General features: G+C 36.2%; 1 protein-coding gene across 7 annotated transcripts in view; it reads left to right on the top strand.

Annotated features, from left to right (window-relative positions):
• LOC149945615 (MFS-type transporter SLC18B1-like) overlaps positions 1-19,545 on the top strand; it is a 74,714-nt gene extending 55,169 nt beyond the window's left edge. For 2 of the 7 annotated variants that reach the window (XR_016481009.1, XR_016481008.1), the window contains exons 9-15: positions 5,319-5,417; positions 8,727-8,821; positions 9,780-9,875; positions 12,685-12,756; positions 13,172-13,265; positions 14,874-15,088; positions 15,163-15,185. Coding sequence is in view for 2 of the 7 variants with exons in the window: in XM_090175723.1 (XP_090031849.1) it covers positions 5,319-5,417; positions 8,727-8,821; positions 9,780-9,875; positions 12,685-12,756; positions 13,172-13,265; positions 14,874-15,002 (585 nt within the window). In the remaining 5 variants the exon portion in view is untranslated. Of the gene's footprint in view, positions 1-5,318; positions 5,418-8,726; positions 8,822-9,779; positions 9,876-12,684; positions 12,757-13,171; positions 13,266-14,873; positions 15,123-15,162; positions 15,191-15,508; positions 15,569-19,360 lie in introns of those variants that run through there. The other 5 variants (XR_016481005.1, XR_016481007.1, XM_090175724.1 and 2 more) reach the window with 5 other exon arrangements.
• Positions 19,546-19,944: the final 399 nt, after the last annotated feature.

Genomic DNA, 19,944 nt, shown 5'->3' with positions numbered 1-19,944 from the left:
TGCAGCGCCATCTCGTGAACGAAATATTTTTCCCCGGTTTTATGGTTTTTCGGTCGGAACTGTCGTCTGCTACGACATTCCCCTTGGCTTTTTAACCTAGTTATATTGGTAGATTGTAGTTAATCGTGTTTTTAATATTCCTTACACGCCGCCCTTTCTCAAATTTTTGCCGCTTCATTCTTTTGGCGCTGCACGTAGGTTCAACCGCGATTTTTGAAATTTTTGGAGCCGTTTGATGTCGTTTGCGGAAAAAGTAGAGTGACTTTTTAAATACTTTTCCAATAACTATAAAATTTCAGGGACATAATTATTAATATATTTTCTATCTTTCTGAAAAAAGCCTCGTCAATTTTGGTTTTGGTGACATTTCTCCTTTAACTGTCTAGTGAAATGTGAAATGTACATCATAGGCATATAGTACGTAGCTTCACCATTAATTTGGTATATCCAATATACTACATTAGTACTGCGGAGCTCCATCAGGAGCGACACTGTTCCAAACGAATGTAATTGTTATTACGTCAAATACCTTTAAGCCACTCACTATGTTAGGATTGTTCGCTATAGGCGTTTAAATAAAAGATCATCCATCGCCGATTATAGAGTTTGTGCTACCGCGACTGGACTTATAACTTGTTTGTCTATGGTTTATCTTTATACTGCCAAAGCTGAGAATTTTCTATGCCTGGATCTGGCAGCATTTTTCAACAGGGGGGCAAGACAGTCAGAGAGGGGTTTATTTAACCACCTACTCTAGTTCATTTAGGGTTGATTGTAGGATCGAACTAGAGTTAAAAAAAACTCTCTCGGGCTGAAGCAACAGTTGAAAAAATCGTTTGCAAAAATAAATAACGAATTTTACGGTGGGAAAATAGGCCAAAATTGCAGGCCGCATTGAAAAATAGAAGACATAGGCAATTAGGGATACTAATACCTGCTGTTTCGTGAGCGTGAGAGAAAAAAGTTAGAATTGCCCCTCGGGTGAAATATGAAAGCCAAAAATTCAATGTTCTAATTATGCTTTTCTTTGTTTGAAAAGATTCAATTAAAATATTTTTGTGTTGGCCTAAATTACGAAGTTTGTTTAGTTTCAACTACATAAAAAAATACAAAACACTTAAACTTTATTTAGAGCCCGACCAAGGAGAACTTAAAACACAAAGTTAATCAATAACCCCTAATAGAAACCAAGGAGGATGCGCGGGAAAATAAATTTTAACTCTTCAAATTAAGGCAATATTAATGTTTTTCATAAGCACGTATGATTGTCGGTTTCTCGGCTACATTTAGAAGATCCTCGGGCCGAGTCCGAGAGTCTGAGATCTGCAGAGAGCAAATCCACTCGTACAGTTCCTATCCGTTTCTGAAACACCGAGTTAAATAATAAATATGCCTCCGATTCGGTTCCGAAACATGACCGTCTTAAAACACTTTTCCGATTCCGCTTCGAGACTCTTTAAGACACTGCCGATTCCGCTTCCAAATTTTGGGCGTTTTATAATTTATCCCGATTCCGTTCCAACCTTTAGCTCTTTAAATACACCCTTCCGATTCCGCTCCAAAATTTAACCCTTATTATATACTCTTCCGATTCCGCTCGGAAATGTTTTTTGTTCTTTGTAAAACGCTAATACAGTTTATAACTAATTCTTATAATTACTGTATCCTAATGAATAAAAGGTAGTGCCAAATCTACTTTTTCGGTTTCCGATTTGTTTCAGCTAGGCTAGGCTAATACCCAAGGCACCACCTTAGGCTTAAGTCATCAAGCGACTTTTGAAGCCATTAATTCAGGAGGCCGGGTGACAATGCGTAGGAGGGTGGTGACAAGCCCTGCATGCCACGCGTTCGAGCCAACAGATCCCTACACTAACTATTACCGTTAACCTCAACAAGTTTTAAAACTTATTAACTATGAATTACTACGATATTGCAAGACCTTTATACACAGTAGAGAATTGGATTGAGAAATTAAAGTGGGCACAACTATTTTAATAATTATTCTTTTTATAAATCATATACACTTTTAACAGGAATCCATACTGAGTTTTAAATATTATATTTAACCCTGGCCCTGCTGCAATTAATAAAAACATCTTCTCACTTTTACCGCGTAAAAGGCTCGCTAAAAGTTCTTCTAACTAATCTTAACTATATACGTCTCCATTTCGATTTTTAAATACCAACGACTTGAGAGAGATGAGATAGTGTAATCTCTAGCGCGCATCCGCGCAACACCGTGGTCGTTGACGTCAGCCTTTATAGAAAATCTAGGCAGCTGACGAAAGGAACCTAGCAGCAACAAACACAGCACCCCACACAAGGTGAACGCAGCCCGCCAAAAGTCGTGCAATTTCTTGAGTACAGTTTTCATTGGTTAGACGCTTTAGCTCCTGCTGCCGCCGTCGGAAGGGAAAAATTCGGAAATTGTCTTCCCCCCGCCCGTAAACAATGGTGTAGTCGGGACAGGGCGCCGCCCCTGTGCTTTTTTCAAAGTAAGGGCCTCGCCCCGCCTTGGTTTTTCCATTTTGCCAGGGCACGCCCTGCCTCTTTTTTTACAACTTGCTAGGGCGCGCCTTGCTTCTATTTCGTAAATCATTGGCACTGCAACCTGCGTACTAGTTCGTATAAATATTTTGTTTATTAACAATAATGGTTTTTAGTACATTTTATCCATTTACTAATTATTCTTCACGTATCCTACTTTACTGCCAGCCTTCACATAAACCCCGTCACTCTAGTGTGTTTAAGCACGGCCAACTTTGATCTCGCGCTATAGTGGCCAACCTATTCGTAGAAGTTTCTATGTTAACCTACGACCAAAAGATATCTGTAGGAGTTGAGCTCCCCTTGCGGAATATTAGTTTAAGAATAGTTTTTGCATTGAAGGCGATATAATAAAACTGTATGAGTTCAGCGCCACGCTCGTCATCCTTTACAATGCAGTCCATAGGTGGTTCCTTTTAACTTAACATTTTTTTAAATATTGTTAATATAAGAAAATAGTAACATTAACGTGAATCTAACCTAACCTAACCTAAAATATCCACAACATTCAACGCAATTCCCACTAACTATATCTTGAACAAACAACGATATTTACAATGTAGTTTTTTATTTTTAATTCTTGCATTAAAAAAAATCCGGACCAAAAAAAACAGCAATAAGAAATACTAATTTAGCGACAGAATTCGGAGAAGTGATGATACCGATTCAGACGAATGAAACAAACAAGTTGTCCACAGGGCCGGATTAAGACTTTATGGGGCCCCAGGCCCAAGTTAATTTTGGTGCCCCCTTTCAATAGCGAGCGAAGCGAGCTAGGCGCTCTCTCAATTTATAATTCAGAAATGGAAGGAAAATTCATTTTTTCTGCCAGATTTAGTATGTCGTCAGGGGATAGACGGCAGTCCGTCAGAGAATGTGACAATCAAACGTTTTTGGTTCATAGGGGTGAACGCATTTACTAAAATTACTCCGGAAAATATTTTGTGAAAAGCAAATGATTAAAGTTTTGTACTTCTATTTTTTTCGAACCCTCTTGGTTCCACCGTTCGGACGATGGAAATTCGAACATTTGTTAAAACGTTCGGACGATTGAAATTCGAACAAATGTACCTACCCTGGAATTTGTCTTCTTAGAGGGAATGATCCACTTGTGGTATTACTATTAGCCTCGATTTAACGGCTGTTATTTTAAAAATTTGGCTAGTAACGGCTTAGTTATAAATGTAAATAATTTTTGACACATTTTAAATCATCGTGTGAGACCCACCTTAGTGACGCCACTAATATTTGTAAATCGCTGCCGACAGCCTAAAAGTGAATGTAATTTTTAGTGTTAAAGGCTTTTAAAATATTGGAAAAAAAATCTTATCCCATTGGTTCGTTAAAACTGACGTCATTCGGGGCGGGGGAAATTCCACCATGACGCTCTTTTGAGGTAGAGCTATTATCAAATTAGAGAAAAATACCTACATCTGGGCGTCGTAATAAATCTGTAATTGCGTACCATAAAAAGTCCTTAAGCTACTGGCTTCTAAACGCTTATAGCATCTACCAGGCGTTAGTTTTCGTCTGGAAAATATAAAAATTTTACATTGGGAAAATGATTTATTAACCAGCACATATTCCTATGCAGTGTAATTTTAACGTTTGACAGGCTTAGATAAATTAATACGCGCGATAAATTTCGGGCCGTGATGTGGTGTACAAATTCGCGCTTTGACTATAAATTACGCACGCGATAAAATCTAATGCGCATTGTAAAGCGTAGTTCCCACTTAGCGAAAAAAACAATTTTCGCGCTGAAAATTGACGCTCGTGAATAAAATTTGCGATTTTTTTTCCAATTCGCCGCTAAAGTCGCGTCTCCGCGGTATCTAGCAAATGTTCTATTTTTTGACGTCCACACCTTGGCGATAAAAAGCTTCAGCCAATCAGAAAACGCGTTCCCTCGATCTATTCCGCTCCCGTCGGTCACTTATTAAGCCTAGGTCGTTAGAAAAGCGGCTCAGCCAACTTGACCAAGATACTGAAGTAAAGGTAATTATCTCACGAATAGATTCGTTTATTTATTGAAATTATCAACAGGAACATCCATTTGGTTCATTTTGAACTGATGTTTTATGTTAGGCCTAAACATTACTAAAAACCCGCGCGAGTTGTTTTCAGCGTTTTTAAATTTTCGCGCTAAAGTGAGAACCGCTTCCCCAGCGCCCGAAAAACCGCGTCTTTTTTCGTTGCGCGAAAATTTTATTCGTCTCGAAAATTCGCCAAGTGGGAACTAGCCTTAACCCAGCCACCAGTTTTAATGGCATTAAAAGTCGCTGGCTGTTCTGGGTATTAGCCTAGCTTATTATTATTACCAAGAATGTATTTGTTTATACTCAGGGAGAATGAATATGTCGAGATTATTTTTAGCGTTTCTCCAATTCCACCCATTGGGGCCCCCCGGTATGCTCCTCCGCTTTAATAAAATTAAATAATACTGCAATCTCATCAGTTCTTAAAAATGACGTTTTTCGACGCGATTAACGCTGTTGCGAGGACGAAAAAAATAAGACATCCTCCTTTTTTTCCTCCCCCCCTTAGCGTGACGGGTTTAGGGCCTCAACGGGTCCGTCGATAGTCTCGACATATTCATTCTCCCTGAGTTTTATTTATATGGTTTAGAATCTTTAAGTGGATACTCGTGCGTAAGAAATATATACACTTCTGGTATTATTTGAATTTCTTTGCACTTTACGAAACAGCTATTTTGCTTAACCAAATCGAACAATCTGAGACAAGCATGCCCATTTCTTTAATTTTTGTAGTTTGATTTGACTCCGGCTTCTGTTGGAGGTGTAATCTTGGTAACAAACGGACTTCAGTGTCTCACTTACCCTGTCTGGGGTTTCATCGCAGATAAGACGGTATGTATTATTAAAGCATGCTGTTAGTAAGTAAGATTAAAAGTAAATAAATTTATTCAGCATCGCTAAAAATTTATTATATTAAAACCAAAAAAGAATTGACGAAAATTCTACAAAAAAATTAATTAACATTAAACTAATTTGAACGGTATCCAATTTGTGATCACCACTTCCTCAAGAAAACTTTAAATCGATTTCGATTTAAAAAATTCCAATTTTGAGAAAAATAAGTTTTTAGATTTATATAATAACTAGCTAGGGTACCCGGGATTCCCCGGGAAATATGGCTATTGGTATAACCAACGAAAAAGCGCCAGTGACGAAACTCCGAATTAAGAAACTCGGTATTTTGGCTAAGATCAAAGTGGATATACCTAATTATTAAATTAATTCAATTAATTAAAATTGTTTTGAAGACCGTAACCGTCGAAAACCACAGTCAGTGTACCATGAGATAATACACCAAATGTGGTCGACCTAAGTTGAAAACTGTAGATTCCTATAGCGGACAAACTTATATATACGCAATGTTAAGTTAAAAGGAACCACCTATGGCCTGCATTGTAAAGGATTATATAATTAGCGAATAAGTAGATAAGTCCATTATGAAAAGGGATAATAAAGCTAAACCCTACAAATTTGAAGAAATTTAAAAACTTACTAATAGCTCGTACCGATAGGTCTTCGAGCGAACAAAAAGACGCGAAACTCGGACCAAATAGATCTTCGAGTGAAAAACTAAATTAAACTAAATTAAATAGCCAGAAATTCCAACGGTAGACCGGTTTCGTCCTATTTGGGACTCATCAGTACGGTGCGGGAAATCTGGCTGGCGACTATAACACCGAATAGAGAAACTAAGCCTAAATATTAAAAATTTCAAAACGAGTTGCATAGCAACAGAAAGCTGAATAGGGGGAGAGTGGTGGAGATAAGTATATACGGAATGTTAAGTTAAAACTATATAAACTTATATATATAAACAAACACTCATCTTTATTCATGTATATTAGATTACAATAAAAATCAAATAATTCATGAATCTATTGAGCCCATGAAAATTCAACTGGAATACCCTCCGGCGACGCGGGGGCGGAGCCAATTTATACTGACGTAGTCAAAGTAGAACTCAGCTGTTATTTATAAGCAGTCGAAGCGTTAGTTCCTAAAATGGCGCGCTATGGTTCCTTTTGGCTGTATTTATCTTTAATCTATTTAATTAAATAGATTCATGTATTTATTTAATATTATTATTATTTTATTATTATTAGAATAGTTTTTATTATTATAAAGTTATAATATAGATCGATTTACAATTTTTAACGGGCAAAGACGACTATAAAGGGGTAAAATTCATCCGAGGTAACGTGGTGATGGCGTTATTTGTTAGTAGATGGTGCTCTGATAGCAACATGACGTCATAATTTTGAATTTCAACGATTGCTTGAAAGTTTTCAGTTTTTAGTGGAGAACGGTTTTGTCGAGATTTAAAATACCAAATTCTCTTCCCTGATTGGATAGTTTAAAATTGTATTATAGTGTCATCTATAGCGGAGTGTTAACTACTGTTAAATTTAATTGTTAATTTAAATTACAAAAATTATATATTTTTAATAAGAATTTAAAGTACTATAATTTAGTAATTAATAACTTTTTAAAAAAGTTTATTTTTCATAAACTTTATAGTGTTGCCATCTACCTCCAACATTATTAAATAGGAAGGTACGTCGGGTGGATTTCGCCCATTTTTGCATATTTCCCTGTAGGCAATATGTGAATGCGTCTACAGCATTTATTATTTAATAATAATATGGCAAACAATGACTCAGGTTTTCTACCAAAGAATCACCGAGGCTTAGCTTTTATATTTTCAGAGATAGTTTGTATGTTTAAATTGTTTAAAACCTCACAGATAGATTCGCTTTCTAAAGATCGGAGTTACAATCCTTCATTTTGTATTTCTATTCTAGAAATATTTATAACTTTAAACCTTATTTTTAACAAAATAACGCGAACCGTCCGTGAGCAGTCATTTCGCGGCTATTCTGCTCTCGTGAAATGACATCATTTCCGAATTCGTTCTTATTGGATTAAAAAAGCTAATCACTCGTCGTGTGGCGCCGAAATAGGCTCCGCCCCACGTTCTCTCGCAGTAGACCGTGCCTTATGATAGGGTTCGATATTCATGGGTTAAGTAGATTCATGTAAATTGAAGTTCTAAAATGAGGGTTAAAGCAACTATAAAAATTAAGCAATGAGTCAGACTAAAAATACTCAGTAATTTTTATTTAGAATTTCTTTCAAAAGTCACGTATTTCGACTTGCTTGACTGTTGCTCTCAGGTAGGATTTGAAACGAAGATCCTTCGCTTTCTACTTCTAACAGATCAAACAATTTTACCCTTATGGCCCAGCACTTCGCTTCAGTAAAGGCTTTTCAAGCCCCCAAGTATATAGGTACGTGGTCAGTGAAAGTAATGCCCAATTGATACGACTTAATTAATGATGTTCTAATCTTTGTCCACATGGACAAAGCACTATACATCAGCTTCTGCTGGCACAAAACAATTTTGTTTTTCTCTTTGTAGGGACTTGGCAGCATGACGTCACGCAGTACCTTTGGCTATAGCCGCCATGCTGGTAATCTTTTTTTTTCCAATTGGAAAGAGCGTGGGTGACGTATTATATACGTCATGCTGGGAAAGTCCCTATTGACCGGGTAACGTTGAAGGCCAAAAATTTTGATGAAACGTTTTTCGTCTCCAATTTGAAAGTATTTTGACAAAATAAACATTTTTTTATGATACTTAGATTTATGTTCCAATAGTTAACCATTATTAAGCGTAATTTTTTTAGAATTCATTTTATTTTTCAATAAGCCTTGGTCTATATAAAAATTTAGGAGTTTACCAGGAAGTTAGACACAGCACTGATTTTGTTTGCGTCGAATACGTGAAAACTTGATAAGCCAGTTGATATATTTTCATAAAAACAATTGTTATGGTCATTTTAACCATGAGAGGTATGAAGTATTACAGTCCTCCATACCTCTACTTGGAATGCTTATCGCGGCAGATTTTCGTCTCGATGTGGCTGACGGTTTTTTTGACGTCACTATGTTATTATATAAAAATAAACTATGTTAACTTAACAAACAAAAACGTGAGAGGGGAGCGCGCTCAGAGGGTACGTTTTCTCTCGTAGGCGGGGCCAAAGCCGTCACAGTGATCTTACCATACGCGATACGGCCGGATAACATTCCAAGTAGAGGTATGGATTCCTGAATATTACAAATGTATTTTCTTTGCAGGAAAGATACAACATGGTGTTGTTCACGTCATATGGCTTCTTGTTGTCTGGAATCTTTCTGTTCGGTCCTTTTCCTGGCCTACCCTCAAATTGGAGGTGAATCTCTACACGCTATTAATGTCATGGAGGAAATAGTGAGGAGAAGAATTGTTGAAGTACCCATCCCGCAATGAGTGAAAGCCGGGTAAAGAATTTGTGACGTAGATACTAGACAGAATTAAATCTCCTAAATTTATAAAGAATTTTGCGATGCTTCTCTGTTTGTGGGAGTTTAGCTTCAAAAACGTATTTATTTACATTCCGGGTGAAATGACGATCTTAAGCGTGGCTTCCAATCAAAGAGAAAGCTCGTTCCCCCTAAGAAAAATCATATCAGCAGGTATCTAGTTGCCTCCCTAAAATTGACGTCTTTCCTCTCGGTGCCGGGGAGAAATTTGGATCATGATACCCGCAAATTGTTTCAACAAAGTCATTCTCTTTGAGTATTCATATATTTTTGTTAGCATTAAAAGACTGGTAGAGCTTTAAAAAAGAGTTCTTCTCCGTGCGTTTTCTCCATGATCGCGTAAAAGTTACTTGTTCCAGGTCAAGCCAATATGGAAAGAGTTTCGTATTTTGCCAATTATTGGGAAACATAAATTGCTAAGCCCAATCTCTCTAAAACAGCTTCTAACAATCCGGCCCACCCGTTATATCGAATGTGTTTGAGCAAAGAAATTTGGGCCTTTTCAGACGAACTAGTGATTATCGTATACAATTCTTGAAATTACGGATTTAGAGATAGCAAATGACCAATTTTTTTTGGGTCAACGATTGTCAAAATGGACTGTGCGATCTTGGCTATTTCCTATAGAAGCTCAAACATTTGGATTCGTGTATCATTTAAATTGCAAACCAAAACTGTTTTAGAGATTCGTATTTTTAAAACTGGTTTTATGAGACTTTTGTTCGACATTTTTTATAAAACTTTAGTTTTACTTTCGATTTGAATTGGCCTGGAATTATATTTTAAAATGGAGGTATGAATTTTAATTAATTTAATGAATGCTCCCAGTCAGCTTCCCGTGCTCCTGCTGGCGCTGTCACTGTCCGGCGTTGGTCTTGCCGCCCTTTCCATTTCGTCGTTCTTGCTTGGAAAACTACAATTATTGTAAGTTAAATTTTTATTAGGCCTCGGTTTCCCATAAAAACTTGTTGAGGTTAACGGTAATAGTTAGTGTTAATGGCTTTAAATGTCGCTTGATGACTTAGGCCCAAGGTTGTGCCTTGGGTATTAGCCTAGCTCATTATTATTAAAATAATTTACTAAGCAGAGCTGTTCAGAGACATTTTCGACCCGGGGTAAATTACGTCATCGTGGGGCCTTCTAACTGCAATTTTTATGATAAGTAAGTCTATGATTGAACATTTACTGCGTGTATTTTGGATCCGGTGAAGGATTAATATATAGACGATCATAAAGATTTAGCTTTCAGATAATGTAACGTGTAATACCTATAACTGTTATGTTACTTACGATTAGAGCCGTATGCGGCAAATTCTTTAAATAAAATTGGTGCAAGTTTAGTGGTGTTAGTTATAAAATTCATTTTCTTGTGTTGAAAAATCTGAAAATTGCTATTTTAAATAAAATACGAACAACGAACTTACCACAGAAATGTATTATATAAGACTTCCGATACATCTATAACGACCATGCCAATAATATTTTTAACGTTTTAAAAAACTAACAGTAGAACAGGAATCCATACCTCTATTGGGAATGCTTATCATGCCGTATCGCGTATGGTAAGAACACTCTTACGGCTTTGGCCCCGCCTACGACAGCAAAAATCCCCTTCGCGCGCGCTCCCCTCTCAAATTGTTGTTTGTTAAGTTAACATAGTTAAGTCATATCGGATAAATACGTCTATAACAGCAAGTAACATAATCAGGAGATACAACGTAAATTACGCCACTTCCAACTCAGTGACGTAAAACGCGTCATAAACTTTATGAAGGAAAACATATGACAGTTAAGTGGATTTTGAAATACCGTTTCTGGCTGTCACCTAGGAGCAGTGTTCAGCGATTTGGTATCTAGGTAAAAGATAAAAGATACACGAAATTTAACAGAACATTTCAAAGAAGAGCAGGCATAGACCGAATATCAACAAAGCTAACTCAAGACGTTAAATCGACCGATAGGTAGATTCAGAATAGGTAGATTTGTGTGAAGTGAAGTCCAACTTCCCCCCCTTAGGCCGGACTTAGAGAGTGTGGGGCACTAAGTAGTGAGAAGGGGCCCCTTCTCTCAACAAAATTTAAGGCAAAAAGAGGGGGCGCACCAATAAGTGCCGATAAGTACGGGGGGAACCAGAAACCCCCGCTAAGTGCGGGATACCAATAAGTGTCGCTAACTGCGGGATCCCAAAACATGTCGCTAAGTGCGGGCAAGTGGCGTAGACCAGGGGGGTTCTGGGTTCAGACTTCGTCCACCCCCCTTGACGTATTTATGCTGGCCCCGCCTTTGTCGCCATGCCCTAGCGCCGACCTTACTTCCCCTACGTCATATCGTCGACTGCTTCGTCGTCTTCCTTTAGGATAGGATAGTAGCGGAAAGATGGAGAAACACTGAACTCAGCGGTAGTCCCCATACTTTCCGTATTAATAGTACCGACACATTTATGCGAAATACTAATTAAATTACATTCATGACGGCAAACGACGATGTCCGTCATGTTAAGAGTAGGTGTTTCTTTTAAAGTCTGACCAGGGGTGGATTGGGCCGGTGGGCTGGTGAGCGTTATCTCACGGGGCCTCGACAAAAAATTACCCTTTAGTTGGACTGGGGACCGCTTGAAAAGTGTTTTTTGGGGGGCCGCAAGCCTACAGTACCCACTTCACGAAACAGGCGCCTGTCCGCCCTTGAGTTGACTCTTGCGCTACAAACGTGATGTCCATTGGCAAGCTCTTAACGCCCGGGAGGTAGACATTCCCCCCGGAGAGATGCCTGAAAGAAACCCAGATAATTCTTATTCAAACTAAAAACATGATGACGTTCGTTTTCACTCTTTGTAGCTGGTATATCTTTTTATCGATGTATTAAAATATAACTACCAAAACAAGAAAGATACAGATAATTAACGTCGCAGATATAGCCCCTCAAAAAAAGATAGATACCAAAGGGCAATAATTTAGACACATAAGATACATTCTTTGCAAACAGATACGGAAAAAAAGTATGTGTAAGAGTTTTTATTTATCTGTGTTCGCCTGAAAAAAGTTAGTATCTTTTACCCACAATTGTATCTTGTACCTAATAAAAGTACCTAAAAACGTAGCTAGATCCGTATCTAGATATCTGGTATCTAGATATCGCTGAACACTGCCTAGGAGCAACAAACACTAGGAGAACGCATCTAGTCTTTAAACACGCTAACGTAGTGTTGTGTACAAATTTGATTGGACGAGCCTTTACGCTGAACGTTTTACGGGCGGGGGAAGACAATTTCCAAATTTTTCCATTTCGACGGCAGCAGGCGCAAAAGCGTCTAACCAATAAAAACTGTACACAAGAAAATGCACGACTTTTGACGGGTTGCGTTCTCTTTGTGTAGGGTGCTGTGTTTGTTGCTCCTAGCTTTCACATTCTATAGTTTAGCTCGTGCCTGGCGATCAAGAGTTTTTGTTTCCATGGTAACCTTTTCAATTGCACAAGGATTTTAGGAATTTCATTTTTGGGGCCTACGTAGCTGTATGTTCCGTGGGAATTTTGGTCTCATTGAATTCTTTTTCGAAGGGAAATTGGGAATGTTATACAGAGGCATACTTACTAGAGTAATTATGATACATATGCTATTAGAAATTAACAATTTCTGCACGGTACTGAACTTTAAAATTAGGTACAATTTATTTTGGAATTTAATCGTTGTATGAAGGGTCATATTTTTATTTATATAGAACGTGATATTTTACAGGAAGAACTGCGCTTCATCGGCGATGGCAGGAGCTGTTATTTCAGCTTCTTACATTGGATTCAGTGACATCGGGTACGTATGCGCACGGCATTTCATATTGTTATAGAAATTAGCAACGCTCTCATGCAACAGCCGTTATTGTTACCTGATAATGGAGATAGGGGTCAAATGGTCTATGGGGTCAACACAGCGGCATGAAAAACATCACTCGGGACCCCAGGGAGCTTCGTCCACGTTTCGAGAGATGGCGCTAATTGAGATACGATACTTCAGCCGCCATGACTGATCTATTTAATATCATCGCTTTTTTTAATTTATATTGCTTCTTGACCCTACCGAGATAGTCAATATCTTTGGAGTTTCATCCGCGTTTGAAAAAATTTCGGTAATTGAGATACGCGATTTTAGCCACCATGACCGATCTATTTGATATTATAATATTGATTTAATAGGAATTTGGTCAAATATGTTTCTTTGATATATTTAGAGTATCATGTGGCGAACTATTGGGTGGTAGTTTCATCGACCATCTGGGATATCGTCTCGGATCTACGATATGGGCCGCTCTCATCGGTTTAGGAGTAAGTTCAGGGGTTTTAAATTATAATAACCCAAGGCACCACCTTAGGCCAAAGTCATCTAACTAATAAAATTGCCATTAATTTCGGTGGCCGGGTTACAATGCGTAGAAGGCTGGTGGAAATCCATTCATGACACGCGAGCCAACAGCTCCCTACACTAAAAACTTTTTATGGAAGTGGAAACCATTAGAACTCAGGTGAAAACCCTTTCAATCAGTGGAGAGAACTTGGAAACTCAACGCCAATATTTCATCCAGTCTCGCTACGAGGCGAAAGGGCTAACCACTCCGCCACCCCAGCTATTGATACATGGAACCAACTTTCTCCCTCTCCATAGTGAGAGGTTTCAAATAGTTATAAAAGAACTTGGTCCATAACTGCGGGCGGTGTTATATCGGGTTTTCAAAATTATCTTTATTTTCAAGAACTCATTTATGTTATTGAGATCCAACTATTCTACACTTTTACTAAAAGGAAGAGCTACGGAGATCAAGTAATGGGCTAATCTCATTTTTAGCGGTTTTTGTTGTTTTGAACGAAATTGAGCGGTTTTAAAAGACCGCAAAACGGAAACTATGTGAGCAAAAATATCATACTCCAAAAAAAGTGTATAGAGAGAACCAAAAATGTTTAACGCTCAAAATTTGGCGAGCACGAGCTGATATTACACTAACGAGCGCGTGCGATACGCGAGCTGATCGATTCTTTAGAAAAAAGTGCCCACCATTGCCTTTACCAGAATCAAAATCGTTATTAAAATTGAAACAGTAGAGGAAAGAAACGGTTTTAAAATAATTTTTTCTTCACATTATAATTGACTCCACCAATTATGATACTACGTATGTTTAACTTATGAAATTTTATCATTAAACTGGTTTTAATACCCGACTTCGCTCGGGACGGGTGCAAGGAACTCAAGAGAGGAAAACAAACCGGGTGACGTTTTAAAACAAACAACAGCGCGACCACGCGACATTTAAAAAAAAATAGATCCGAAAAACAACTCCCCTTCTACGAATTTCTCAATAGATAAGGTAACCAAAGAGGCGAATGTCCAAAATCAAGTAAAATAAAATTCTGCGAATTATCAGAGCCGCCTTCCCCCTCCACTTCTCTACAAAACGTTCCCGTACAACTCGCTCCTATCCCCGCCGAGTGCCCCCCTCTACCCTCTCTCTCTCTCTCTCTCTCTCTCTCTCTCTCTCTCTTATTTATAAGGTATGTACTATCGAAGATCCATGTTTAGGTTAGGTTAGGTAAGGTTAGTTTAGGTTGAAAACATAGCAAAAGCCAATTTATATAGCAGCGTTCGGTTGAATGGGATACATAAAAACCGCACGTTTCGGCGGAATTCGGTCGCATGGGACACCTCAAAAACCGCCTTCGGTCGAATGGGATTTCGGTCGAATGGTACTAAAGCAGAACTCGCTGCTAAGAGAGCTACGCTCGCTTCGCTCAAAAAACAAGGACAGCCAACATTTTTCTTTACCGGGCCAAACGATTTAAAGGCAATGAAAGTGGCTTGATGACTTGGGCCTTGGGTGGAGTGCTTTGGGTAGAGTGCCTTGGGTATAACTCTAGCTGGTTAATTTTATTGATTATTAATAGATCACGCTAGTTTACCATTCGGATAAACTCATGCGCCTTCTAATCGCAACCAAAAGTTTCGAAATGTGGCGCGTCAAAAATAGTGAATGTGGTGGAAACGAAACGGCTGCTCCATTCGAAGACACGTAAAATTTTAAGACGGTCATGAACCCCTAAATATTTCCATTTAAATCTATTAAATAAAAAAATTGGCATTCCACATTATGAAAATACAGGTATCTATCTATATTATGATAAATTTTGTCCTATGGTTATAACAAATGGCAAAAATGTAATTAATTATTAAAAGGCATCTCAATTATCCTTCCGTATTCCAAAAGTTACACTAGTAAGTCTTTTTTCAGCACAATTTTTAAAGGCTTGACACACCTATTGATTTTCTTACATCAGGTCCTCTTAATTTAAACGTCCATTTGTTTATAATGTAATGTCTACATTCGCGTAACTCTAAGAAACTAAAGGATTAACGAAGTAAATTTGGCAATTGTGCAATTTAAATAAGCTGATAAGCGCTTCGGGTCTACTCGTGTTCCCCTCCAACTTAGTTCATGTAGGTTCCACTTTGTGGCGCTACTTTTGCTTGCGGATAGCCTTATCACGTTTTTGATATATTTTTCAATACTTTCGATTTTTAGATATTTATTCAAATTCTGATACTTTCTTGCAAGAGGAAAGGACATTATGAGTGTCATTAGGTTCGTATAGTCCGTTGCAGGTTAAGAAGGGCCAAATATCTAATATTTGGAGTAAAGATACTAGTACGAATTTCCGGTATAAAGGTGGCGGGAATTTCAAATTTATCGTATTTTCTGTTGAATTCCTTAAGGTTCCTACGCGTGTTATATTTATCCGAGTTAGAAATGTATGTTTCGTAAATTTCAAAGTGATCAATAAAGTTATTATTCAAAGCTTCTCTTTAGCGTATTTTTAGTAAATATTATTCTTTCTAAACAATGATCAAATTGCACGTTTATGTACGTCAACGTGGCAATCTCGGAATTACCTCCCAGGTAGCAAAATGTGGTTAGAAAACCGTTTTAAAACCGTTGATAAATAGTAGGAAATCAAACGTTTTAATAACGTAGATCATGTCCGGTGATTTATACTATAAAAAAACCGTTAGAAATACGTCTAGTTAACGTTAGTATTTTTCTAATAGTAACGTTACTTGTGCAACGTAAATAAAACGTTATACAAAAAACCGTTTATTAAACGTTCAATAAACTACCATAACGTTAGTGCTCTAATTGAAACCAACTGTAAATCAACGTATTTTAGGAGTTAAAATAACGCCGTTCTTATACTAGAATGTATGCCTTTTACATACTAATTAAAGCAGGCGTGATCTCCGAAATGGCTCAATTTTTATTTAATGTATCTCTCACATAAAAATATAAACAGACACTGGAAAAAATTTAAGTTAAGAAAAGAAAGAACTGTACTTTTTATAAAACTTTTGGGTTACAATGCAATATGAACTACTAAAAAATATCAGTTAATTAGATCAACACAAATCACTTTTCTTGAAAATAAAAAATTGGATCTACTTAAAACTTGAATATACGTTATTTAAAAATACTTAAATCGTATTTCCAATAATCGAGAATATTTGAAACTAAACATTTAATTAACGAATTTTAAATATTAATATAATATCTCACTTGTTTCTAAAATATCACAAATCGCTTTTTGCGGAAAATATACACGCTATTTATTGCAATTTTTAATCTTAAATCTCCATCAGTTTGGTCAAACATCTTAAAAAAGTTTAGTCTTACTTGTCGTTACTTCCTAAATATTTAAATCTTATTCAAATTAATAAAAAATACTTGGAGATAATCTTAAATCCCAATTTTGAAAAGCATAAACATATGGTATTACAAAATCTATTTCATTATTGAAGGTACACAAATCACCTTAACTCAATGACAACAGAAAAAAAAATTCTAAATATAACAATAATGACATTCCTCAAAATTATTTAGTACTAACTAAACAATATAAATTTCTCTATCCATATAAACAGAAACTGCAGATGAAGATTGATTTTCATTTATCACAGCTGACTATTACAAAACCTTTTTATTATGAATTTGTGATGGCCTATAGTATTTAAGATTAGCAGTAAATATAGCCCTAATGAAAATAATCCCATATTTTAGGGTTAAGAAAAATGTAGAATGTTTCCAAATTTCAACTCTCAACATTGAATTAAAAAGCATTATTTCTAATTTTTTTACCTAAAATAACTGAATGCAAACATGGTGAGCTAATGTAGAGACATCAATTTGAGAATGGAATTATATTTTCCCCCAGACTTTGAAATTTTTACTTTAAATACAGACTGCGGTATTTTGCTCACCCACTGTACACATACTAAGAATCATATGTAATCAGAGCTAAATATTTGAATTTTTTATCACAACTCTCTATTGCTAAACTTTTAAATTAATAATATGAATTTCTGATGGCCTATAGTATTAAAGATAAGCAGTAAATATAGCCCTAATTAAAATAATCCCATATTTTAAGGTTAAGAAAAATGTAGAATTTTTCAAAATTTCAACTCTCAACATTGAATTAAAAAGCATTATTTCTAATTTTTTTTCCTAAAATCACTTAATGCAAACATTGTGAACTCATGTAGAGACATCAATTTGGGAATGGAATTATATTTTCTCCCAGAATTTAAAATTTTCACATTAAATACACTGGTATTTTGCTCACCCGCTGTATCGCATACCAAGAATCATGTAATCAGAGCTAAATATTTGAATTTTGTTTGTCACAACTGTCTATTGCTAAACTTTTTAATTAATAATATGAATTTGCGATGGCCTATATTTTTCAAGATTAGCAGTAAATATAGCCCTGGTAATAATAATTCATTTTTAAGATTTAGAAAAATGTAGTTTTTCTCAATTTCAATACTCAACATTCAAATGAAAAGTATCATTTCTAAATTTTTAACTTATTGGAAACAAATTGAACCTACGTTAATTTATTGCACACAATGTGAACCGATTTATAGCTTGAATAAATTCATAAAATCAAAGTTTTTAAACAAAGTTTGTTAATGCAAATGAGACTTTGGAAAGTGATACAAAGGCTTAACTGCTATTGCCTGGGTCACGATAATCCATTATTAAATACCAAGCGATCTTGTCAAATGACATTTAGTAAATATCTATTAATGTTTTATAAGCTTATCATTAACTTTATAATATATATAATACTTATAATTACCATATTCATTCAAATTACAGCACTATCTATTAATTGTTTAAAACCGACCGTGCTAATGCTTATTGCCTAATGGCGCGATACTTTTACCACTGCCTATAGTACAAATGCGTAGGTACTGCCAAGGTGTATCCTCCTTGGTACTGCTTTTACTTTCACTTTAGATAATCTCTACCTGGGCAGAGCCACAGCCGACTTCGATTGGTCGCATGTATAGGGAGTTGTTAGTCCACGTGCGCGTGGCATGAAGGGCTTGCCACCACACTCCTACGCGCATTACAATTGTAACATCTAGAATCCCGTTTCGGGGTACAAAAAGTGTTTAATCACTTTCTATACCAGACAATAAAATTAATTAATATAACACATCACTTGAGCTATGCTTGAGCTAGGGGATGAAATGAATTTTTTTCTATAGATGGATAAATTACGAATAGGCAACTTAATTCGGGTGAAAATATGGTAAATGACAAATTGTAAGACCAAAAATAAGTTTTAGAGGTTTTGCTGTAGTATTTTTAACAACGATATACTAAAGTACTAAGTTAAAATTTGAAACTTTATAGTTGAATTAGACTCTATAAGAACGTTTACATGGTTATTTATCCTTGATGAAAAAATAGTTTTTAACAAAACCAAAAAGAAACGTTATATTTTCGTCTAAAAATAAACTTGGACGAAATTTATTAAAAACAACGTTATTTTAACGTTAAGAAGTTTATTGGAAAATTTGGTTCGAAACAGTTAAATTTATAAACTACAATTCAACGTTAGTAGAACGTTGAAAAAATAACTCATAACGATATTTCAACCAGATAACCAAAATTTAACCAAATTGCAACGTTGCTTTGCTACCTGGGCTGTTCTATATTTCCCCTAAACTCGAAAAACGGAATTTCTTTTAGGTATGCTTCACTTGTAGGGAATAATTTATTACAACTGTTTTAAAATCTTATCAATGTAATTAATAAATTATCACTTTGAAATATAACGCGATAGACGGTATTTTCCAAAACTATATATCGCACGCGGGTATACTTATAAATTCTTAATTATAAATTTTGAAATTCTGTTCAACCGTAAACCGGCCAAATTTGAAATGCCAGCTGCGGATTTACAGGACATTTATGCTGGTATCTTTTCCCCAAATGTACTAGATATTTTGCCTTTCTTAACTTGCAAGTTGCAACTAAGTATAGGTTTGATCCTCAAATGCCTCATTTTCTAAGAATTTTATTTTCCAGCTTGCAGGTGTTTCCTGATTATTACGCTACGACGGCAAACCTCTAAATTTTGATCGATCTCGATATTTTATTGTGTCGGTAGACGTATTAGGCAATTTATAATGTTTTGCATAAAATGGACCACAAGATTTCTTCCAAAAATATTACGTGACTCAGAAATTAACAATAAAATTTTCGGAACTGTTTGTGAGGACATTAAATTAATTAATATTTTAATTTTTGTTTAATTTTCTGGGAATCAAATCAAAAGTTCTGGTTTTAATTTACTAATTTTAATAATTAAAACCTTTCCACGTTCTATCTCTTCTCTGGTAGTACTGCACAAGGTAGAATGGGAAATTATTGAAACGGGAAAACCTTTGAAATTAAATAAGTGCCTAGAAAGCTTTTTCGAATTACTGACAGCCCGCCGATTAGAAACCGTAGCCTTGCACAGGATTTTTAAACGGCGGAATGCAAAGGTACTTCCCTGATTTCTATGGAGAAAACTAACTTGCTCCCATGTGGACCAGATGAAAAGTCTCCCAAGAATTCCGAATAGAGGCGAAAAGAAATTATTCGCTTGAAAATAAAAACCGTCAAAA

Source organism: Leiobunum rupestre, chromosome 5 (assembly GCF_980474605.1).
Source record: "Leiobunum rupestre chromosome 5, qqLeiRupe1.1.hap1, whole genome shotgun sequence".
In the NCBI taxonomy this organism is placed as follows: Eukaryota; Metazoa; Arthropoda; class Arachnida; order Opiliones; family Sclerosomatidae; genus Leiobunum; species Leiobunum rupestre.
This window is presented reverse-complemented; position numbering and strand designations above follow the sequence as displayed.